This window comes from Rhinopithecus bieti, unplaced genomic scaffold (genome assembly GCF_001698545.2).
Source record: "Rhinopithecus bieti isolate Rb0 unplaced genomic scaffold, ASM169854v2 scaffold_11380, whole genome shotgun sequence".
NCBI classification, from domain to species: domain Eukaryota; kingdom Metazoa; phylum Chordata; class Mammalia; order Primates; family Cercopithecidae; genus Rhinopithecus; species Rhinopithecus bieti.
The window spans coordinates 4,453,042-4,478,620 of record NW_016807225.1 but is presented as its reverse complement, the minus strand read 5'-3'; the positions used below and the strand labels follow the sequence as shown (position 1 = coordinate 4,478,620).

General features: G+C 48.5%; 1 protein-coding gene across 2 annotated transcripts in view; it reads right to left on the bottom strand.

The window, feature by feature from the left end:
• ADCK1 (aarF domain containing kinase 1) overlaps positions 1 to 25,579 on the bottom strand; it is a 130,763-nt gene that overhangs the window by 1,384 nt on the left and 103,800 nt on the right. For both annotated transcript variants that reach the window (XM_017880656.1, XM_017880657.1), the window contains 4 exons: positions 24,095 to 24,211; positions 7,988 to 8,137; positions 6,579 to 6,776; positions 825 to 1,018 (listed from right to left, as the gene is read on the bottom strand). In XM_017880656.1, the coding sequence (XP_017736145.1) occupies positions 825 to 1,018; positions 6,579 to 6,776; positions 7,988 to 8,137; positions 24,095 to 24,211 (659 nt within the window). The remainder of the gene's footprint in view (positions 1 to 824; positions 1,019 to 6,578; positions 6,777 to 7,987; positions 8,138 to 24,094; positions 24,212 to 25,579) is intronic.

Genomic DNA, 25,579 nt, shown 5'->3' with positions numbered 1-25,579 from the left:
TGGGAATTGAGCATCATCTAAGCTTCCTCTCTTGACTGAGAACAATCAGCCAGAGTGTGGCGCTTCCAACGTATTCGTCACACTCAGTAATAGAGCCTGAAACCCTCTTTCCTCTGGAACCAGCTCCCTGAGGAAGCACACTTCTCTTCCTCATTAATGTCCAAAGGTGCTGAGGCATCTAAAAAGATCTGAAGCCAGACATGGTGGCTCACGCCTGTAATTCCAGGACTTTGGGAGGCCAAGGCAGGTGGATCACTTGAGGTCAGGAGTTCGAAACCAGCCTGGCCAACATGGTGAAACTCCGTCTCGACTAAAATATAAAAATTAGCTGGGCATGGTGGTAGAAGCCTGTAATTCTAACTACTCAGGAGACTGAGGCAGGAGAATCGCTTGAACTCGGGAGATGAAGGTTGCAGTGAGTCGAGATCGCACCACTGTACTCCAGCCTAGGGGACAGAATCAGACTCTGTCTCAAAAAAGAAAATAAATAAATAAATTAAATAAATAAATAGATCTGAGATCAAGAGAACCTGAGTCACAGTCTCACCTACAGGACAAAGATCACTGGCCTGGTTGACAAGTTCCAGGACCAATTAATGGAGAGATACACATCAGGGCTTCCTGTCCTCAAACTTGGGATACTTGGATGGGGCTGAGACTCTCAGAAAACATTTCAAACTTTAACTTTTCCTGCAGGAAGATCTGGAGATTTGGAAGCTCAGGCAGGGCCCTGTAGACTGGTGGGGAAAGGTGGCAGCAAAAGCAGGACCCCTGGGGCAGGCCAGGGGGCTAGGAGGGGAAGAGACGGAGGCGCCCACACTCACTCAGCTAGCGCTCTGATGCAGCAACGTGACATGTTGAGAAAGGAGCTGGCACTGGCACGGGTGCCCAGGGCGGCCTCGATGCCACGCAGCAGGTCATTGGTCTTCAAGATGAGCAGCATCTGGCGCGGCACATGGTTGAGGAGCTGGCTGATCTGGGGGAGGTAGTTGGCCGCATTGTTGCGAATCTCTAAGTCCTGAGGCAGCAATGGGGAGAGAGAAACAGATGGTTGGTATGGGCAGTGGGGCCAGGGGTGGCAGGGGTCTGGCAGGCTGTGACCAGAGGGCTGCAAAGGAGTCCCGGGGGGAGCTTCAGGCACCACTGTCTTGGCACTGCTAGGAGCACTCCCAATAGACAAGTCTAGCACAAGGCGCTATATAGCCTGACAAACCTGGAAGGGGATATCTCAGCCAAACTTCTAGGAAAGCGTTGGATGTGACACAGGATACATTGAGAGAGACCAGGTTATTCTCCAAGGCTTTTTCACTGGCCACCAATTTTAGATCAGGTCTGGAAGGACCCCCAGAAGCCAGTACCAGCTGAGTCTGGTTTCCTACCCCTCCAAGCCTAGCTCAGGCTGACCTGACTTCAACCCAACTCCAAAGTCCTGTCCCATAGCCTGCACCCCGCCAACCATGCTGCTGCTCACACTCCACTGCTTACCACTGTCCTTGCATGGGAGCCAGTCTCATCCCACCTGTGGCCCAAGGTCTGATGCCCTGGCTTAGGATCCAGGATTAGTCCTTCATGCTGGTCATCGCCACAGCCCTTGACCCATCTGGTCTTTAAGTTTGGGGTCTGGCCTCCCCACGATCCCTGTCCCTACAGTCTTCACAGCTCTAGGCAGATAACTGCCCCCAGCCAAATCCTAAATATAAGTGTGGTTCTGACCCCTTTTCAGTCTCCGTAGATATGATGACAATGGTGACGATAAGCACCATATATTGAGCATTTACTAAAGAAGCCAGGCACTTTGACAATTTCGGCATGTATTAATTGATTTAATCCTCACAACAACCCCATCAGCGTATTATCCCCATTTAAGATGAGGAAACAGAGGCATTGAGAAGTTAAGTACGAGTAAATGGTGAGATGGGACATGAACCCAGGCAGTCCAGCTCCCGAGCCTGTGCCCTCACCATCTGGCAATATTACACCTTCTCACCTCACCGCAGGACTCCACGACTCTGGGTAAGTCCTCTAATCTATTTCAACTCAGTGTCCTCACCCAAACATTGGGAATGCCAATACCCTCTGTGCCCACCTCCCTGCAGCACTGGGAGGGTTACCAGAGATAAGGTCTGAGGAAGCAATCAGTGCCAAGTCATAATGAGGAGACCTGGCATGCTGTCGAAAGGCTTTACCACCCCACTCCTCTCTGAAGCAGCAGGGCTCTCAGTGCTTTCAGGAGCACGTGTGGGCTGCTGAGAACAGAGTCACTGCAAAACCTGAAATGTCTTGAAATGCCTCTCAGGCAGGAGCTATCAGGCTGGCACATCTCAACACAAAGCCAGACTTCAAGAGGTGCCTGCGGCCACAGCTACAAGTCCCCTGCTTACCGCAGGGACCCTCCTTCTCAGCACGGTCAGGACTGGCCTGGTAACAGCCTCTCAGCTCCTTCACTCACCCAGGCCACTACCAGGAGACAGTTCTCAGAGCAGCAGAGTCTCCAGCTAAGACACATCCTGATGGTGGGTGTCTGCAGTAGACACTGTTGGGTATCTACCTGAGTCTTCACCCCAATCTCCTTTATGAAAAGAACCCAGGATTACGCCTGTAATCGTAGCATTTTGGGAGGCTGAGGCTGGTGGATCACGAGGTCAGGAGTTCAAGACCAGCCTGGCCAACAAAGTGAAACCCCATCTCTACTAAAAATACAAAAGCTAGCCAGGCATGGTGGCGCACGCCTGTAGTCTCAGCTACTCGGGAGGCTGAGTCAGGAAAACCATTTGAACCTGGGAGGCAGAGGTTGTGGTGAGCTGAGATCACACCACTGCACTCCAGCCTAGGCAACAGAGTGAGACTCTGTCTCAAAAAAAAATGTGTTCACTTTATCCCTTGGGTCATGCTCCGTCAGGAGGTGCAGCATCCCCCGCCCCGGCCCCAGCAGAGAATCGGGATTGAGTTCAGCCAGGGCTGGCTCTGAGCTCTCATCCCCTTGCCGCATGACTGGTTTAGGCAGGTGCCACATGACTGGTTTAGGCAGGGACACGTGACCTGCTTCAGCCAATGAGACAAGAGGAGGCTGTTGGAGGGAGGCCGACACTTCTAGAAAAGGTTTTCTTGCTCTTAAATTATATAAGGAGACTTAGCACCTTATTCTTGCCTCTAGCGACCACTGAATGAAGATGTAAAGCTTGGAACCATCACAGTCATCTTGGAATTGTGATGGAAAGCCCAGAGAATCACGAGTTAGCCCGGGGACCTGAATTTGTTGATCCACTGAGCTAACCCACCCATCTCCAGGCTTCTTGTAGGAGAGAGAACAAATTCCTTATGTTTAAGCCATGGTTAGTTGGGGAAAACATTCTCCCTCATATAGTGTTGGAGGTTCCCCTAATCCTCAATGACAGCAGGGCTCAGAAAGACTGAGCCTGTGGATCCCTGAGACCAGGCTGACCTGGAGTAGCTAACTTTATGATCTACCTGGGTTGTCCAAAGTGAGCAAACGGAGTGTCTCCAGAACGTTCACAAATGTCTCTACCAGACCCAGTCCCAGGATGGCAGGGACCTTACAAAAAGATGTACAAGACGGGGTCTTTGCCTTCCAAGTGCTCACCACATAGTTGGAGAGTTAAGGTGTGCAGACAAATAACTACAAGGGGCATGGTGTACTTGCCTTGTTAGTAATACAAGTATTAAGGGGTGACTTTTGGCAAAGGTGGTAAGAACAGACTTTCTGGAAGAGACAAGACTTTTTCAAAGAACTGGCATTTAAACTGAGTCTTTATCAATGAATAAGAATGCAAAAACAGGCTGGGTGTGGTGGCTCATGCCTGTAATCCCAGCACTTTGGGAGGCCGAGGTGGGTGGATCACAAGGTCAGGAGATCGAGACCATCCTGGCCAACATAGCGAAACCCCGTCTCTACTAAATATATAAAAATTAGCCGGGTGTGGTGGCACATGCCTGTAATCCCAGCTTCTTGGGAGGCTGAGGCAGGAGAATCGCTTGAACTCGGGAGGCAGAGGTTGCAGTGAGCCAAGATTGCACCACTGCACTCCAGCCTAGACAAGAGAGTGAGACTCTGTCTCAAAAAAGAAAAAAAGAAGGCAAAAACGAAATTCTATCTTAGTTAATAAAAACAAATATATACTGAGAACCTAGTACATGCCATGTGACCTTATTCAGGCCTGAGGTTTTAAATATCACCTTACCCTGAAGACTCTTACATTTGTATTTTAAGTCTAGACCTCTTCTGTGAACTCCAGATGCCCATGACATCTCTACCTGTTCAAGAGAACCGTGACTACCTCACCCCAAATATGTCCTTCCCAGTCTTCCCTATGACAGGAAGTAGCACCATCCCCCACCATAAAACTCATCCCAAAAAGCTATGATGCAGCCTTGGCCCTGCCCTTTCTCTCCTCTCCACATCCAGTCCTACAGAAACTCAATCTTACTTCCAAAACACACCTTGACTCCACTGCCTCTCTCCATCTCTGTTGCCACCAGTGTAACCTGAGCCCCTGTCATCTCTCAACCTGGAGTCCTGGCCCAGGCTCCTAAATGATCGTCACCACTCATCTCACCCCACTCGAGAGAGATACTTAAAAAGAACAATTCTGGGCCTCTCCCGCTCCTGCTCAGAGCCTATCAAGGGCTTTGTTTTGTGCTGAAAATTAATTGGAACATCTTCCCATGGCTTTTAAGACCCTGCGTAATGATCTTCCTGCCCACGACTCCTCCAACTTCTCATCCCACCATCCTCCTCACCACACTCTGAGCCATACCAAACACTTTCTTTCCCCTTGGCTTGAGTGTGCCTGGAATGTGTCCTTCAAGCTCCTCCTGGAACTGGTGCCTTTCCTGTCCTTTGGGCCTCAGCTGAAATGTCACCTCCTCAAGTCAGGTCTTCTCTGAGTGCTGCCCCGCCCCCTTCCTCACAGCACCCTACTTGTTTCGTCCAGGGCACTGACAACCTGCAATTATTCCATTCACCTGTTTGTCTGCTTGTTTACTGTCTGTCTCCCTCAACCAAAGTGTAAATTACACAGAAGGCCTGTCTGCCTGTTCATCATGGGATCCTCAGCTCGTACCCACAGCCCAACAAAAACAAATGTTTGTCAAATGAACAAACTTCAGGAACTGTGGGTAGGCACTTTACATGCACTATCAATAAAGTGGAAATTATCCTTACCATCCCTATTTTACAAAAGAGGAAAATTGTCTCTCTTCCTTTGAGATGATGGACTTCAAGGCTGTAGAAGCCGAGAGCAGTTGGTGGCCATCTTTGCCACCAAGCTTGCTGGAGAAGGATATCAACTTGGAGGAAAGTGGAGCCAAGAGGTGGGGACGGATGGCCTCTTTGATGACATCATTTGAGAATCTGGATCTAGCCCTTCCCAAAGCTGCCTATCACAAAGCAGCTTACAGGGTAAGCAGCTTACCCTGAGGCTCAAAGAGGTGATGAGGACCACCCAAGGTCACACTGTAAGGAATAAGAGGCACTGGAGCCCAGGGCTTTCTGACTGCACAGGCAGAACCCTGTCCCTGGTGGTGAGCAGGGGCCTCAGCTGGAGCCCAAGGCCATCCCCCACGTGGATTCAGGCAAGTCTAAGTGGGTCTGGCAAATTAATAGGCTGTGAAGACAGCAGCCAATTCCTGGAGGCTGGAAAAGTCTCCTGGAAGGGAGTCCACCTTGAGCCAGGAGGAATGAGCTCACCCCCATAAGCCTCTGTTGTGCAAGCAGAGGTGGGTCTGAGTACCCAGTGGAGGTGCTCCCAATATGTCTCCTGGCCCAGACTCCATGAGACTCTTGTCTAGGTGAAATGGAGAAATGAGCTACAAATAGTGAGCACAAAAAAGCTGCTTTAGCCTGGCCAACATGGCGAAACCCCGTCTCTACTAAAAACACAAAAATTAGCCACGCATGGTGACATGCACCTGTCATGCCAGCTACTTGGGAGGCTGAGACAAGAGAACCACTTGAACCCAGGAGGCAGAGGTTGCAGTGAGCTGATATCATGCCACTGCACTCCAGCCTGGGTGACAGAGCGAGACTTCGTCTCAAAAAAAAAAAAAGTCTGTAGACAATGAGATGAGCACCCCTGCTTGAGCGCCACCTGAGTAATGAAGGGCTATCTCAGCTTGGTGTCTTAGAGGAGCCATGTGATGGGAGACAGTGCCAGGCAGAACACAGTGGAAGTACTGCCAGATTTATTTAAGAGTTAGTCCCTAAGGATTCCCAGAGGTCCTGTGGGAGAACTTGGGGAAGGCCTGGAATCTAGTGTGAGTGGGTCAGAGCTAAAGCTACAGAAGTCTGAGTTATTATGGTTAATGTGCCCCTGTTTCCTCCAGACTGATAAGGCTTGAAGGGGAGCTAGGGAGATATCACCCCCTTTCCCTCCTTCCATCCAGGGAACTATTTCTCCTTGTCTTTCTCTTCTTATCCAATATAGTCCCAATTCTTCCCCTCCCCCCACACACAGCCCACCAGCCTAGACTCTCAGACCCTACTTGGTAGGGGTCCATAGGCCACCTCTAGCCCTGCCTTCTGCATTTAGGAAGAGGCAGGGCCCGGAGGGGCCCCCTACCTCAGTGGCAGTGACGGGAGCTTGGCTGATGCCTCTGTTGACTGAGTTCCATGACCGCGCTGTCAGCATGCAGGCAAACAAGGGGTAGAGATCCCCGGCTCCCAGGCGCTGGCTGTACTCCTTCACTCTCTTCATGTCAGTCCAGATCAGAGACTGCCAGAGGTGGCAGTAATTCAGGCGGAATTCTTCCGTGAGCACCTAGGGTGGAGGCGGCAGTGGTGGGACCTGAGCCTCGTCTCCCCACTGAAGGCCCAAGTCCCTGGCTGATGCCAACCATTATAAAAGACGATGGTGAGGACTGCACCTTCCCACGGCATCTGCTTCTCCCTGAGAGCTCTGCCATCCCTGAAGGTTTAAGTTCAAAGCAACTCTTTAGCAAGCCTTGACCCTGAGTGGCGGTGACTATTAACTGCCCACGCAAGTCTACATTCTCCTCCTCTTCCCAGGTACAGGCTACTTTCTCAGCCTCCCTCAAAGTTAGATGTGGTCCTCAGCATGAGCCCGACTGAAGGAATGTGGCAGAAGCTCCACTTCCAGGCCCGGCCCACAGAAACTTTCCCCCGCCGGCTCCTCCAAGCCCTCACCCCGCCGCCAGCTGCCAGCACCAACACCTCTGGTGAGGCTTGGGGGTCAGAGCCTGGCAGTCTTCTCCACCCATCCAGGACTGGCATGTGAGCAAGCAATTAAGCTTCTGTTGTATCTGGGCCATCATTCATTTTGGGGCCACATGTGAAAACAGCTAGCCTACCCTAAACTAATGCATTCTACTTCATTAAGCCTTTCAGAAAAGGCCAAGATTTGGGGATGTGGGATGAGGTCCCTGAGAGAAGGAGCAGAATCCCCTGGGGAAAACCTCCCCGGGGCCATCTGCCTCGTGGGACCAAGCCAGGCCCTGGGGCCCAGAATGGCAGTGAACTTCCCATCTTCCAAGTAGGAGCTCATGGCTCCTTTGAACCAGATCTGTATCCTGAGGACACAGTCTGAGGCCCTCCAGCCCCCATCGGCTGCCTGCCCCCTTTCCCACTAGGTAGTACGTCCTCACTAGGCCTGAACATGTAGTTACTCCTTCCCCGTGAAGTCCCAGCTCATGCAGAGGACAGCTCACTTCTGAGGATCCTTACTGGCCTGGGGCTCCATGGGAAAGTACAATCTAACATACAAGCCTATTTCCATCTACTCCTCACAACAGCCTGTAAAGGGGGTGCCGTCAACCTCACCTTCATGAGGAGGAAGCTGAAGCTCTGAGAGCTCTGTGACAGTGACTTGCACAAAATGACAGCTCCAAGGGAGAGGGCAGGGTCCCTTCCAGCTACTCTTGCTATCTCCCTCCCAGTTCTGCAGCTAATTAGAGTGGTCGGCAGACTCTAAACCCAGAGGCCCCGGGGCTGGGTAACAAAGGCCTCTTCTACCTGGTAAAGCCCATGGTCCAACAGGACAATCTCCGCCTTTCCCGTGCCAGGGTGCTTCCGCACCAGTACATTGCCGGGGTGGGGATCGCAGTGCACAAAGCCATTGACGAAGATCATCTCGCTATACATCTTGCCCAGGTGGCGTGAGATCTGAAAGAGAAGCAGGGGCAGGTGGGAGCTCCTCTCCACTCACATCTATCTCAGGGACTTCTATCTGGTCTCTCGATGTGGTCATTAAGGGGAGGCCAGAGAAAATCGGCGGGTTGGAGCGGTTGTGGTGGGAGTGATGGCCTGAGATGACATACTTTTTGAGTTTAAGACTTCTTACCTTTAGCTGCACCTTAGAATCATGAAACCATGTGGGTGGTACAAGGCACCAGTATTTTTTAAAGTTCGAGGTGATGTGAACACATGATTAGGTAGGAGAACTACACTCTCCACCTCCCGCACCCGCCCTTCCACTTGTCCCCCATTTCTCTCCTCCATACCCTTTTATCGGTCCTTCTCCATTTTTCCCCCAAAGCTTAGAATGGGCTGAAAAGCTGGGCTGGGGGAGCCATTCCACTCACCCCTTCTCCAAAGAACAGGGCAGGGGGCTGAGGATCAGGAGCAGGTCACCCCACCGCCTCCTCTGGGGCTGCCCCACCTGCTCCAGGCCTGTGCCAGGTGGACCCAGAGTCACAGGCCCGTCTCCCCTCTCCCTGCTCCCCTCCCTGCCAGAGCCCAGTGCTAATCTGATTTATGATGTCTGCACAGAAGAAATGACACTAGAGAAGCCGTTTAAATCATCCTGTCACTGCTGCTCTCCCTGATGAGGCAGTCTTCTTATCTCTAGTCCCTTTTTTATTAAAGCTAAAAGCCTCTTCCCAGCTAAGGAACAGCTGCTGAATAAAGCCAGACCTGGACCCACAGAGGGTCTGCTGACAGGTTTCCAGGGGACAAAGAGATGCTCGACCCAGAAAGCTGACACCCCAGGACACAAGCTGCCCTAGGCAACCCTCTTGGCCTCGGCTGGACCCCATGGTCATTAACAAACCTAACCTGGTCAGAGGGGAGAGGAGCTGGGGCCCACGGGTGGGGAACACAGGATTGGGATCTTAAAAACGCTCCAAAGTCCTACCTGACCAGGCCCTGCCTCCTGCCTGGTCTCATCTCACACCATACTGACATTCCAGCCACATTCACTCTTTCTCTTTCCCAACGATCCCTGTGCTTTCTGGCCTCAGGGCCTTTGCACATGCTATTCCTGCTGCCAGGAACATTCCTGCTGCCAGGAACATTCCTGCCATCTCCCCTTCACTTGACTTACCCCCTCTCTTCCTTCCCATCCCAGGTCAGCATCGCCTCTCTGAGGAAGCCCTCCCTGACGTCCCAGGCAAGATGAGGTTCTCTCGCTGTACATTCTCAAAGGTCTTTTCTTTCAGGGCACTAGCTCAATATTTGTGTGATTATTTGATTAATGACCATCTATCCCACTATCATAAACTCCCAAGATAGCAGGCACTTGCTCTGCTTTGTTAAACAGCTTTATTGAGGTATAATTTATGGACCACAGACTGGCTCTATTATGTATCCACTTGCTTATAACAGTGGCAAACACGTGACTATGACTCTGCGTTCAACGTAAGTGAGACCCTCATCTCTGTTTTCCTAAGATGCTATTGTTCCTGCCTCGATGCTTATTCTAACCCCATTAATGTCCTCTGAATCCCCATCAATTATAATTTGCCCATTGCTTCATTCTTGATGACCCTACTTTAGCAACAACCAGCTGACATCCTTATTAGCCCCTCAAAGGTAGGGACAATTATGATCTTCATTTTGCAGATGAGAAACTGATTCATCAAGGTTTAACTTACTCATGGCTAGAAAAGGGTTGAGCCAAGATTCACACCAGCTGACCCCACAGCCTTCTAGTAACTGCTCTTCTACGGTGGCTTGCATCCACTTCTGCACTTTTCAGTTGAGCTTTGTGACCTTAAACAAGTTGCTTATGCCCTCAGCTTCAGTAACATGGAAATAATCATAGTCTCACTCTCCGGGCTCACTGTGAAGGTAAATGAGAATGCCACGGTGCCGTGCCCTGGTGACTCTCATAAGTGACCCTGTGGTTGTCGTTACTGATTTCTCATAACACCCCTGGAAGGTGAGCAGACTAGCTTCCATTGTACATTTTTAAGACGTGAAGACGTGTAAGACACTGTGCCTGCTACCACACCAGCCCTCCAGCTCCTGCCATTTTCCTGGGGTGAAATAGACTTCCCAGTACTCAGTGTCTGTCGGCATCAGGAGCAGGACTTTGCCCCAGGTCAAGTTCTCAGACTCAGGCTGACATGCCAGATGCCCCAGGGCCACCACTGTCTGTTTCCTTGGAGAGGGGCCCCCGGCCAGGGCTGGTCTCAGTGCCACCAAGAATCTCTTCTGTGGGGCTCTTTGGAGCTTCATGGAGCCATGCTCTGAAAGGCTGTATCTGCCAAACCAATTGCATTTATTAAGTAATCATTCATTTTTATTTGTCAAGGACGCAAATAAAGTCCAATCAGGGCTCCTGATCAGCCCAAGATAAGCAGCGCAGCCAGACTGAGCTGACAGAATTCCAGCCAAAAAAGGAGAGAAATGACATTCCATTTAGTCTGGGCAGACCTGTCATGGGGAGATGTATGATCTCCCTTAAGCTTTCTGAAATATTGCTAATCGCTCCGGGCCCCCTATTAACTGTACTGAAAGATGGCCCCTAGCAGTCTGGGGGCTCAGGATGGGGAGCCCTTGCCCCTGAAAAGTGAGCTGCTGCTGGTGGAGTTGGGGAGGTTGGGGGCCACCAACTGCTGCTCATATCCACATGAGAAGAGTCACCAGAGTGGCCCACCCCATCTCAACATCTCCAATCCACCTGCTTCCAGCTCATCGTGTCTTGCCATTTGGGGCTGTTCCTAATGTTGGTTTTAACCAGATTTCACCAGCATAGACAGAGACCCTGCCAATGGGATGGTTCTGTCACCGGGCATGGGAGACCTGGGGATAAGGCACCTCTCTTCTCAGTCTGGTTCCAAGTTCCCTTAGCAACTACATGGGACTAACCCCACCTGCTCTACTTGCTCACAGAGCAACCTTAAGATTCAATGTCAAAATAGGATCACATATGAGAAAGCACTTTACACACTATAAGACAACACACCAAAGTTTGTTTTTCATGCAGTAGCTTATCATTTTTAACTTAGAAAAAATACATACCCACTATCACCCTCAAAGCCTAATTTTCAAAGTTTAAAGTACAGCTCATATAAATATAGAATGTGTGCCAGGCACAGTGGCCCACACCTATAATCCCAGCACTTTGGGAGGCTCAGGAGGGATGATTGCTTGAAGAGAGGAGTTTCAGACCAGCCTGGGCAACACAGCAAGACCTCATCTCTACATAAAATTAAAAATTCAGCCAGGTGTGGTGGAACATGCATATGGTGCTATCTACTAGGGAGGCTAAGGCAGAAGGATCACTTTAGCCCAGGAGTTCAACACTGCAGTGAGCTATGACGGCACCACTGTACTCCAACCTGGGAGGTAGAGTGAAACCCTGTCTCTAAATACATAAATAAAAAATAAAACTAAATAAATACAGAATGAACACGTGTCAAAGATTTTTTTAACTCATTCATAAGGGGGCAAGTCCACATAGCCAAAGTAAGACTAAGCAAAAAGAACAAATCTGGAGGCATCACATTACCCAACTTCAAACTATACTTCAGAGCCATAGTTAGCAAAACAGCATGGTACTGGTATAAAATAAGGATGTATACCAATGGAACAGAATAGAGAACCAAGAAATAAAGCCAAATTCTTACAGCCAACTGATCTTCAACAAAGCAAACAAAAACAAAGTGGGGAAAGGACACCCTATTCAACAAATGGTGCTGGGATAACTGGCTAGCCACATGTAGAAGAATGAAATTGGTTTCTCACTTCTCACCTTATAAAAAATCAACTCAAAATGGATCAAAGACTTAAATTTAAGACCTGAAACCGTAAAAAATCTAGAAGATAACATCAGAAAAACTCTTCTAGACATTGGCTTAAGCAAAGATTTCATGACCAAGAACCCAAAAGCAAATACAACAAAAACAAAGATAAGTAGACGGGACTTAATTAAACTAAAAAGCTTCTGCACAGCAAAAGAAATAATCAGCAGGGTAAACAGAAAATCCACAGAGTGGAAGGAATCCATAGAGTGGGAGAAAATATTCACAGCTATGCATCGAACAAAAGATTAATACCCAGAATCTACAAGGAACTCAAACAAATCAGCAAGAAAAGAACAAAAAATCCCATCAAAAAGTGGGCTAAGGACATGAATAGACAATTCTCAAAAGAAGACATACAAATGGCCAACAAACATATGAAAAAAATGCTCAACATCACCAATGATCAGGGAAATGCAAATCAAAACCACAATGCAATACCACCTTACTCCTGCAAGAATGGCCATAATCAAAAAATCAAAAATAATAGATGTTGGCATGGATGTGGTGAAAAGGGAATACTTTTACACTGCTGGTGGGAAAGTAAACTAGCACAACAACTATGGGAAACAGTGTGGAGATTCCTTAAAGAATGAAACATTGAACTACTATTTGATCCAGCAATCCCACTAGTGGGTGTCTATCCAGAGGAAAAGAAATCATTATATGAAAAAGACACTTATACATGCATGTTTATAGCAGCACAATTCACAATTGCAAAAATATGGAACCAGCCTAAATGCCCATCAACAGGTAGATAAAGAAAACATGGTGTATATACACCATGGAATACCACTCAGCCACAAAAAGGAATGAAACAATGGCATTTGCAGCAACGTAGATGGAATTGGAGACCATTATTCTAAGTGAAGTAACTCAGGACTGGAAAAACAAATATCGTATGTTTCCACTTATAAGTGAGAGCTAATCTATGAGGACGCAAAGGCATAAGAATGATACAATGAACTTTGGGGACTTGGGGAGAAGGGTGGGAGGCAGGTGAGGGATAAAAGACTACACACTGGGGCCTGGTGCAGTGGCTCATGCCTGTAATCCCAGCATTTTGGGAGGCCGAGGAGAATTGTTTGAACTGAGGAGACAGAGGTTGCAGTGAGCCAATATCACACCATTGCACTCCAGCCTGGGCAACAAGAGTGAAACTCCGTCTCAAAAATAAATAAATAAGTAAGGGGGCAAGTAAGATGGTAGGGCTGGTTCGAAGAGAATTTTGAAAGTAGGTGTAGGCCGGGCGCGGTGGCTCAAGCCTGTAATCCCAGCACTTTGGGAGGCCGAGACGGGCGGATCATGAGGTCAGGAGATCGAGACCATCCTGGCTAACACGGTGAAACCCCGTCTCTACTAAAACATACAAAAAAATTAGCCGGGCGAGGTGGTGGGCGCCTGTAGTCCCAGCTACTCGGGAGGCTGAGGCAGGAGAATGGCGTGAACCCGGGAGGCGGAGCTTGCAGTGAGCTGAGATCCGGCCACAGCACTCCAGCCTGGGCGGCAGAGCGAGACTCCGTCTCAAAAAAAAAAAAAAAAAAAAAAAAAAGTAGGTGTTTATGGGCATTTAAACAGGAATAAGAGACTAAGGTTTCTGGATTAGCTAAAAAACAGGTTACTGTTCTACGAGGCATTTAAAAAAAAGTTGTAACCTTTGGGGTTATCTTTTATACTAGACAGAAATTATTTGCATCTCTACTGGATAAGATTTTCAAGTTGATGTATGACCAGTCTGTGCCTTTAAATAATTGTCAATAGCAAAGTCAAACAAATGTACATTTCCCTAGATATTAAAAAAAGTCCTCTAGGGAGCTGGTTGAACAATGCCCAAGACTGCCACACCACACTCTCCTGGCCTCATTTCTAAGTGTTGGATAACATCTCTTAGAGTTGTGTTAGTCTTTCTAGGAACTGAGTTTCCCAGAAGAGAGAAGCCAGCCCCCTCCTACTCAGAGGCATTGAGGAGAAACCTAAGGCCATTACTGGGCACACGACCCTCTCTCCCTTCTATAATACATTATGTGTCTTGCTTAAGAACAGATGATTGTGTCCCTAACACTGCCCCATGCCCTGTGAACGGTGGCATCTGCATAATGACAGGACGTATCATCTTTTTAGAATAGTGCATGATAGACACAACTGACAGTAATAACTTAAGCAGACACTTATGGCAGACACAACTGCCATAACTTCAGAAATATGGGTTGCTAGGTGCAGGTTGCTGAGGACAGGGTACTAAGTGAACATACTATATAAATGGCATGCTTTTTACAAGTGGTGGTGGTTTTCCTGTCCAGCCTGCCACCACTGAACTGTCTTGTAAGTTCCTCCAAATAAACCATTTGTTTAAATCTGTGTTCCATTCACTATCTCTTCTTTGGCCTCTTGAACCTGGTGCCATCCCTACTGAAGTTGACAGAGGTCCAGTATGACAAATAATGATGGCTAACACACTATACCAGGCACCATGCCAGGCACTTCACACTAACGGATTCAGCACTCGCTGCCATCCTCTGCAGTAAACAGGTGAAGGAATCAGGACACAAAATAGAAAGTTTGGTGACTTGGTTGGCAGTTAGTCTAAACCTAGGAGCACTGGCTCCAGAGAACAGGCCTCAATCGCCCCGTTATCCTGTCTCTCCACTCACAGGGAAGCTCTCCCTGGAGACAGACTGCACCAAAGACGTCTGAACACCACCCCACTCCAACCCCAGAAGCTGCCAAAATGTTTCATTTTGAAAAAAAAGAGTCTCAGTGGGAAATCCAAGACTGTCAGCTAACCAAAACCACACTGTTAACTAAAGCTACAGTACAGTGCCATTTAGGAAAAAAAAAAGTCAATGAGAAATCTTTTAATTGTTCCACATAAAAAGAATGTGCCATTGACGATAAGTGATTTCAGTTATTATGCAATGCCTTTATTCTCTAACAGCAGGGAGGGGGAAAAACCAGGAATCTATAAAAGACTGAGTAAAGAATTAATTTAGTAAATAATATTTAAATCAATGAGTTATTTTTGGACTTTTCTCAAAACTTGAATTGGCTAAAAGTACTTTAATTATTCTATAATTACATGGATTAATTTATTCCCACCCTCAAGAGAGAATCTATTTATGTTCCTGGGGGGGCGTCTTAAAAGAAAGGCCAAGATCCCTGAAGGAAACAGGGGGTTGGTGTTACAGGATATTGATAATCACATGAGTAGCCGGATATTAACTATAAGGAGGTTAATCATTCAAACTCTGTCTGCCTTTCCTCCAGTTTCTGCCCAGGCTTTCTGAGGTATAACAGCATGAAAGACTAGACCAGACCTAGAGCTTTAAAAAAAAAAATACAGGGCCTCACTCTGTAGCCCAGGCTCAAGTGCAGTGGCACCATCATGGCTCACTGCAGCCCCGAACACCTGGGTTCAAATGATCCTCCCACCTTACCCTCCAGAATAACCAGGATTATATGCATGTGCCACCATGCCCAGTTAATTTATATTTTTGTAGAGACAAGGTCTCACTATGTTGCCCAGGATGGGATGGTCTCAAACTCCTGGCTTCAACTGATCCTCCCACTTCAGCCCTGTCCAAAGCACTGGGATTACAGGTATGAGCCACTGGTGCTGGCCCTAGAGCATTTTACCATAATCTCCACCCTATCCCCAGGAACCACCTTTGGGATTTGTAAGCCTCAGATTAAAAACAGCTTCCCAGCATGGAGCCCAAACTTGTCCACGGATGGGGCAATCTTGGACTCACAAACGCTGAGGTGTAGTCTCTGAACGCAAAGGTGCTGGGAACCTCTTTGACCACACATGTCAGGAGAGATAGTGAGGAAGAAAGAAAGGGGCTTTGTGAGGCTGAGGCAGTCAGATGGCTTGAGCCCAGGAGTGGAGACCAGCCTGGGAAACACAGTGAAGCCCCGTTTTTATAAGAAATACAAAAATTACCTAAGCATGGTGGCATGCACCTGTAGTCCCAGCTACTCCAGAGGCTGGGGTGGGAAGATCACCTGAGCCTGGGGAGATTCAGGCTGCAGTGAGCTGAGATCATGTCACTGCACCCTAGCCTGGGTGAGAGTGAAAACCTATATCAAAAAATAAATAAATAAAAAGAAGAGGCACTGAGTAAAATCACAGGAAACTGGGAAGTTACTCTAATTTTGGAGCTCCTAGGCACCTAGTGAAAGCTTCTCTAGGTTAGGATTGAAAAGGAACATCACAGAGAGCCATGGCATGGGGTATTTAACGAGTCTCTCTGGCCAGAGAGCCTCCTCAAGTCTCTGGCCAGAGACACTCATTAAAGTTACCCAGATACCAGCGCAGGTGGGAGGGGTCCTAGGGCCTTTGGCTATGGGAAGACACAGAGAAAGGGAGGAAAAGCAGAGACATCTGGCATCTCTGGCCTTGGACAACTCCGTCCAAAGAAATACTTTCCTATCTTTCTACCTTACCTGGGTCAATATGAAAAATGGGGAAACGGTTTCTTCAGTATATGTTTCCCCCATCTTTTGGCACATCATGTACTGCCAGCATCATAGGACACCACAAAATTCCAAGGGGTGGAATTCAGCATAATTCAACATGTGATGAGCACATATGCTGGGCCTGGCACCATACCAAGCGTTCTGTTTCAGTCATCAAACGATCCAGTGGGTTACTCGCTTGTATCCCACTTTACAAAAGGAAACTGAGGCTTCAAAAGGGTGAGTAGCTTCACCAAGGTGGCACAGCTTATAAGTAGCAGAGCCAACACCTGAATCCAGGAAGGCCAATTCCACAGCAACACAGTTACCCACTCTCGACATCTTTGCTGTTGAGGAAATAAATGTCCAGGAACTCATCTCATGCACCTGGACCCCTCTAATATCCCTGAGCTCTTTTAAAGATTTGGTCCAAGACGCTATGAAGGGATGGATGATGGAAGAAGATGTTTTCTTTTGGTGATTTTGGTAGAAGGTCTTCATGCCTCTGCAGCTGTTCTGTGTTGGTCTCGGCATCTTCTACCAGAGAGCCAGGCAGGCCCAGCAGGGGAAAAATGACACTGAGCCAAAATGCAAATGTCCTATTCAACTGGAGGTGGTGAAAGGGGAAAGGTAGAAACTTCGGCGTGGCTTTTACAGTGGGAGCGAGGGGAGGGGGTTCACCATATGCTTAATGGATGACTATTACCCAACTCCAAGTCTTTGTACTCAGAAAATAGAGGTAAGCGGGCAGGAAGGGGAGCGAAGAGGATTCTCAAAGATTCTATGGAGGAAGACATGCCTCTGTGAATCATGACCTCATGAATAAGTAATAGTCACATTATTTTTACAAAACTTCAGTTTGCAAAGTTCACACAATGACCCTATGCAGTAAGTGTTGTTATCTCTCCAACTGCATAGATGAGAAAACTCACACTCAGAGGATGTCGCTTACCCAAAGGGCACCGGCCAATACACAATCTCAGGAGCCCTAACTCTGAAACCCTATGCTCTTCCCACCCAGCACCCAAGCTCTATGAAGCCTCGCCCAGCCCCACCCTCTCCCACGCTCTGCTCACACCTCTATTATAGCAAGTGCACTCAGTGCTTGCACATGGTAGCTGCTCAATAAGACATTTGCTAAAAGCAAATGTGAGACCCTTTCACTGCTCCTGCAATGACACGGGATGGAATTAAGAACTACTAGAAGAAGCATAGCAATGGCTTAGCACTTGCTAAGCACAGCAAGTGGAACCCAGGCCACTGACTCCACTCCTTCACGAACCCCACAAAAGTGACTCTAAAAGTAGAAAAGAAGGCAAAGATCCCACCACAACAAGAAAAGAGTAGAGAGGCAACAACAGAAGGCAAAGTGAGATAAGCAAAATTGTGTTTGCTGCAGGGAGCTACTGAGAAGTGACTCGGCAGGCTAGAAAACATGGACCCCTAAGCCGGCAATAGGAGAGCTTTATAATTATTACTGCTGAGCCTCAAGCAGGCTCAGAAACTGAGGGACCCTGGCACCTCTGAAAATGAGATTTGGGGTTCTGAAAAGAAAGATTAACTGAAAGACTTTAAAAGTACCAGCTGAACCCCCAGATCCCCACCCAACCCTGACAGAAGATGGAGACTGATGCTCTGGGAACAGACAGGTTCTGAAGGCTGCACCACACACCAGAAGCACTACCCTGAGGACGGCGGACTGAACCTCAATCCACATAATGACCACTGAGGAGCTCTGGCACTCTCGCCCCCTGGATCCCATGTCTCTGGGACAGCCAGGCTGGTGTCCCTTCTAAAACCCCATCTCAATCTTCACGGACAGCAGTGTCTGCCCACCAGACCTCCAGTCATCCGTCCCTGCTGCCCCTACACTCCCGTCTCTGTCACCTCTTTCTTGGCTAATTTCACAAAAATTAAATTGAGCCTCAGTCTCGGCAGGATCTTAAACACACACTCACTGAAATCCAATTAACCTTCGATAAAGGTCCGGCAATCAATAGTGGTTCTGTGGCTCGGGGAGGCGCCATCCAGCCCGGGAAAGCGGACTCCTGCACGACCTTTACTTTTAATGAGATCAATGACAGTCATTGTTGCCAGCTCTTAAAGTGACTGGCAAATATGATCACCAGGTCAGGCCCTTGGTAGTATCTGCTTCTGGGCTCACAGACACAAACAAATGAGGGCCCCTGCAGGCTGCTGGCTCCCGAGGCCTGTGCTTGCTGGCAGGTGGGCACCCCTGGGCAGGGCTGTCTCAGGCTGGAGGTACAGATCAGCAAGGTGAGCGCAGATGGCACTCCTGGCAAGGCCTGGGCCCCTGGCTTCATGTTTGAGTATGCGGAGTCCTGAACTTCAGTGAGTGTCTGAACCGCCTGGACAGTTTGTTGAAATGCAGATTCTTGCAAACTTCTACAATCCTTTCCACCCCAGATTTGGATTAGTGAGTTTGTAGTAGGGTCCAGGAATCTGCATTGTTAAATAAGCTCCCCTGGTGATTTCTTTTTTTCCCCTACAGTGATTCTAAAAGAGATTGTTGGTGAACAAGTCTTAGCTCCCACCAAGCTGAAGAATTAACGTTCCTAGTTAGAGCCTAGCTAGTCCAACACCTTCGATAAGCATACTGAGGACCAGAGAGCAGATGTGATTTGCCTAAGGTTATACAGCAAGGTACCGGCAGGACAGATTGAACCTACCCGTCTTGCGTGCTAAACCGGTGTTTCCCTATCCAAGTCTATTGGGCCGAGTGGGACTGGGATGCTGTAGAGTGAGGAGGCCTCTTCAAAGCGGAGTGAGGCTGATACAACAAGTGGTTGGAGAGGGTCTGGATCCACCCCCACCCACCTCAAGAGGGGTCCCTTCTACAGCCACCTTCCAGGATAGACATCTGCTTATAGCAGCTAAGATGCCACTAGTCACACTACACCCTAGGATTTAGAGTAAGACTTTTGCCCCCTGTCAATCCTATCTAGCCCTGTACCTCCCTCCCCAAGGAATGCTCACAGCCGGGCTGCCCTCAGGAGGGAGTTACTCCAGGGTTGGCTCGCTGAGTACCACAGTCCTAGGGAGACTTTAGAACCTCAGGAGTCTATCTGAAACTTTCAGGATTGTGGAATGTTTCAACACACACACACACTCCCCCGTAGTCTTCCACAAGGCCGTGGCTTTGATGTTGGTTGGTAAGAGACATGATAGATTAATTTATTCAGAGTAAGGCCTGTCCCTAATCTACTCCCAACCCCATTGATGGTAAGTGACAGTACTTAGAGCACCGTAGTGGCCCATAGCCCACTGTGGGGGTTTCTGCGGAAGTAAGTATTTACTAACATCATCTCAGATTGCCAAAGAGCTACCAAGTCATGCAAAGCCTAAAAGCCAGGGACCGGGGATTAAGAAATTAACATAGCGTGGCATTACAAGGACAGACCAATGAAACAAAATAGATTCCAGAAGAGCCCCACATTGATGACGAAGACGTCAGATCCCAAAACTGCATGATTCCATTTATGTGAAGTTCAATAATGGGTGCAGGTCATCTGTGGTGGCAGAACTCAGAAGAGCATTAGCTCTGGGAGGGCACTGACTGGAAGGGACATGAGGGAGCTTGCCAGGGGGCTAGAAATGACTTGTAACTTTATCTGAACAGTCATTATATATTATATCCAGATGGAAACTTACTGAGGTATACAATTAAAATTTGTGACCTCAGGTAAGTTATCTTCCCTCTCTGAGTCTCTGATTCTTCATCTGCAAATCTGAGACAATAAGACCTCCCTCATAAGTTGATAATGCAGACAGCTCCTGGCACATAGAGCCAGGCAGTCAGTAAACATCAATGGTTACAAAAAAAAAAAAAAGTTGGGGAGGTAGAAGAGAAAAAAACAGCCCAATGACAACAACAACATTCATCTCACTATCAGTTTGGGGTACTTACTTAGCACATGCCAGGCACTGTGCAAAGCACTGTTTGTGCATTAACTCACACAGTCCTCACAAAATCACTTACTTACAGATAGGTATGATAAAACAGAAAAATGTTTATATGAAGTGATCCTTGATGTAAGCAAGAGAGAGAGGTGTTACATTCAGACACTGCCTTGGTGCTGCGCAATGCTTCTCAGTTGGTGCTCCAGCTCCTCTGAGTAGTTAGTTACCAAGTGGCTCCAGGTTCCAGCAGCCCAAGGTATTGGGTTGGTGCAAAAATAATTGCAGTTTTCGAATGGCCCGAAATAAAAAACAAAACACACAATTACCTTTGCACCAACCTATAGATCCCTGGCAGGGAAATGGAGAAGGTAGAGGGGCAAGGACTTTGGAGTCATGCAGACCTGAGTTCAAACTCTGGTTCTACTCCTGCTAGCTGTGTGATATGGGGCAAGTTGTTTAACCTCTCTGAGCATTTGCTTTCTCATCTGTAAATGGGGTTAATAACATATGCTGCATGGAGATCTGTAATGAGTAGAGATTATGTGCGTCATATGCCTGGCACATATTAATTGCTTATAATTATTATTGGTTATTTTTCCCCAAATAACTCTGATATCAGCTTGTCCCATTCTGCATGTCCACAAGAAAACAACTGACACTTTCCCCTAGGTCTGCCTGGTAAGGGCCAATTTAGGGTGTGAGGCTGGTTTATTTACCCATTCACTGATGTAAGGATGTCTACCAAGGATCTGCTCTGCACAGACCACTGGCTTTATCTACAAGGTATCAAAAGAATGGGGAGCCAGGAGCAGATGAGACCAGGCCTCAGAGGGCACGCCCTGCCCAGCTCCTACTGCCCAGCTCCAGCCTAGCTGCCCCCTCCGGTCAGGCACCGCGCTCAGCCATAAGCAAACAACCACACTAGAGCGCACCTTTCTGTGTTTGCATTTGTTTTGAAAATCAACATTGCCTCTGATTAAATGCCATTACAGCTCTGGGCTCACTGGATCCAAAGAGATTAATGGACTTGAGGGTGCTGCTGGAATGAAAATGCCTCCACAGCTGGTAGTAAGTAAATGCCAGGAACCTGGCAGGGGTGAGGCCTCTGGGATATTTCCTGATCAGCAGGCGACAGACCCTATTTCCCTTTAAGGCCATTCAGGAAATGCCAGAGGTGGCTTCCCATCCCATCCAATCCCTTCACCACTGGAACCAAAGACTTTGTATTCTGCTTGAACGCCTCCCACGTACCAGCCTAGAAGCCACCAGTGAAGGCAGCAGAGTCAGAAGCCCCTACTTGTGTTACTGGCCAAGTGATCTCAGGAAAGATATTTGCTCTCTCTCAGAACTTTTCACCCCATCTGTAAAATAGAAGGATGAATTATTTTTCTCATCCCTTTCCCTCCAAGCAGCAGAACTCTTCCAGAAAAGCCCAATAGGAAGCTCAGGCATTAGCAAAGCTGCCCTGGGGAAAACAGGGTGGTATCTGTTTCAGTGTAGCCTGTCTATATCCCACACACACCCCAAGGCCCTTGAATGGGTTACTGAAGCACTGTTCCCTAAGTCAGGGGACAGCAGCTTTCTAGAAGGCCTGAGCCAGCCACAGCGAACGTTTCCGCCAAGCTCCTGGCAGCAGCTCTGTGCACTTTGATGTGGCCCCTCCTTTGTGGCCTAACAGGAAGAGTGAAATCAGGGAGACCCGGGTTTCAATCCCACCTCTACGAAGCCGTGTGACCTTCTCTCTCTGAGTCTCTGATTCTTTGTCTGCAAAATAGAGACAATGAGACCACCCTCATAAGTTTATTATGGAGAAAAGGGCAGGGAGTTAGGCATGCAATAAACGCTAATGGTGAAAGGAGAAAGAAAGAACAGAGCCCAAAGATAACATAAGGAAATCAACAAGCACCACCCAGCTACTCTTCTGGAACGCTAGCCACACGCCAGGCACTGTGCTCAGCGCTGTTTGTACCCTAACTCACAGTCTTCACGACCCCTCTCGGAGGCAGGTACTGACCCCATTAACAGCAGTCACATGGTCACCAGGCGGCCTGTGCGACCACCACACTCCCCTACTATCCCCCTGGGCTCATCTGCTGAGCCAAGGTATGGCTTTCTCCCCACTGGGACCATATGCTCACACTCATCTTTGTGCACTGCCTGTGGACATGGGGAGTGGAACAGAAAAGAGCACTCACAGCCAGGCGTGGTGGCTCACACCTGTAATCCCAGCACTTTGGGAGACCAAGGCAGGCGGATCACCTGAGGTCAGGAATTCGAGACCAGCCTGACCAATATAGAGAAACCCTGTCTCTACTAAAAATACAAAATTAGCCAGGCATGGTAGCGCATGCCTGTAATCCCAGCTACTTGGGAGGCTGAGGCAGGAGAATCACTTGAACCCAGGAGGCAGAGGCTGCGGTGAGCTGAGATTGTGCCATTGCACTCCAGCCTGGGCAACAAAAGCAAAACTCTGTCTCAGAGAAAAAAAAAAAAGCAAAAAAGCATTCACCTCCACCGAGTGTGGGCCCTTTCCTTCCTTCCTTCCTTCCTTCCACCCCAGAGCGCAGTTCTGCACTCCTCAAAACCCTGAAGTAACTCCACAGTGCCTCGAGGTCACACCCCAGACCATTACCTTATCTCCCCACACACCCCAAGGAACCCTGCCCCAGCCCTGCCAAACTTTACCCATTCCCTTCCCCTTCTTGCAAAGCCACTACCTGGAAAATTCCTACTCATCCTGCTGGGGACGCCAACCTGTGGCAGGCCTCAGTGCCTCTTCCTCACTCTCCCTGGGAGAGTGCTCACACCCTCTCGTTGGCTGAGATACAGCAGGAAGGATTCAGATGTGTGTCTGACTCTAATGCTAAGCTCTGGGGACTGGGTCTGGTCCTCCTGTGAGCCCCTATACCTAGCAGACAGCAGACACTATTAAAACGATCAATGTCAAGCCTGGCCACATGGCTCACACTTGTAATGCCAGCACTTTGTGAGGCCAAAGTGGGAGGACTGCTTGAGCCCAGGAGCTCCAGATTACAGTGAGCTATGATTGTGCCACTGCATGCCAGTCTGGGCAACAGAGCAAGACCCCGTTTCCAAAAACATAAAAATGAAATTATGAATGTTATTGAAAAGTACAACTCCACCCATTCCTGTGGGAGCCTGTGGCAACCAAGAAGCAGAAACTGGGGGACAGGTCCCACCCACTGGCCAGTATTCCCTGGGACAAGGGGGATGGAAAGGGGAGACACACAAAGCCCACCTCTTTTTTCCTGCTCTAGGAGGCTGATGCAGTTGGCTGCTGCTGTTCCCTTTTTGCCTGATCCCTTGAGATCTGGGAAGTGGGAAGGAGAGGGGAGGGCAGGAAGAGGGAAGAGACAACGGACAGGCCCCACAGAGCCAGAAGGATTAAGTCCCACTGATTTTGCATCATTGTTCTCTGTGGCCGCTTAGCTTTGTGGGCCTCAGATGGTGCAAACAAAAAGCAGGTAATGGCAGAAGGGGCTCAGCATGCCCCTGCAGGCTGCCATGTGCACAGGGTTGGCCTAAATCACCTGAAAGAATCTTTCTTGCTCAAAGTCTATAATTCTCCAGACAATGGGCCCCATTAAAGACAGGGGGGCCAGACTCTGAGGCCTCACCTGGACACACAGGCACTTCCTGGGCAGCCTCGACCAAGCCCACGTTCCCTGGCACAGCAGCCCTGAGCTCTTGACCTCACCTCATTGACGTCGATCTTGTTTCTCTCCATGTAGTCTCTGTCATTGACCTGCCCGCCGTCCACAAACTCCATCAGGAGGACCCGCTCTGTGGACAGGTCCCAGTGGATTCGGGGGACCTGGGATAGGAAGGGACAGGTCAGATGGTCTGGGGAGGCTGGGAATCAGGCAAGGACGACAATGTGGCACAGTGAGCCAGACAACAACAGAGGCTCCTCCCAGAGCAAGGGAGAAGAGGCCCAGGAGGGACCTCAGTGTTGACAGTGGGGATGGGACAGCCAAGCCAAGAGGGAGGCCAGCTACTCCACCTCTGCTCAGCAGGCCTCCACCCACTCCTTTAGAGACCGGCTTTGCCGACTCTCCTCAGTGCCTTCTAACACCGTTAAGAGCCAAAACTAAAATTGGGACTTGGGAGGAAGATGTTGGAACATGGAACGCCTCATACCTGGGCATTGCTATTAAGGATATTTCCTCTCCCCATCCCACCACCAGGCCCACTTCGGGCTCCTCCCTCTGCCTCCAGTATTTCACCTGGGTAATGGGTGCATTGTGTGTATTAAGCAAATGACTTAATTTTGACCAGATGATAAATTTTGTTTCCCATGCCTGTTTCCTGTAGGAAAACATGTTTCCTGGGGCAGACAACATTGGATATTAACCCAACACCTATTCCCAACCCTACTCTTCCCTAGAGATGAAAAAAACAAAATACTGGGACTAGGTGGGGTGGCTCACACCTATAATTTCAGCACTTTGGGAGGCCGGGGCAGGTGGATTGCTTGAGCTCAGAAGTTCAAGGCCAGCCTGGGCAACATGGCGAAACCCTGTCTCTACAATAAATACAAAAATTAGCCAGGCATAGTGGTGCATGTCTGTGATCCCAGCTTGGGAGGCTGAGGTGGGAGGATCACTGTCAAAGTCACAGTGAGCTGTGACCTTATACATCACACCACTGCACTCCAGCCTGGGCAACACAGCAAGATCCTGCTGAAAACAAACAAACAAACAAATAAAAAAACCTACTTTCCTTGCCTGCTTTATAGCAGGCATGGCCATGTGATACAGTTCTGACTTATGAACATAAACGGAAACCTGCTAGGGGATTCTGGGAAGGTTTTTATTTCCTTGATAAAAAGAAATGGGGTATTTGCATAGTGCTACTCTTCTTCCATTTCTCGTCCTGCCTTGAAAGTGAACGTGAATGTGATTGTTGGTGCTGCAATCTTGCAGTTGCAAGATGGCACTTGTAGCAGCCATCTTGCAACAACGAGGAAAAATAAAAAAAATTATAAAGAAACTGAGATGCCAGCTCTGATACTGTCAAACCACCAAAACCATATATCAGTAGGCAACCACTGCAAACCTTCTTGCTATGTGAAGACAACGAATTCTTTTGTTTAAGGCATTCTAAATGAGGCTTTCAGTTGCCTATAGACAAATGCATTACTAACATGCATTCTCCAACCCTCTCTGACTCTCACAACACT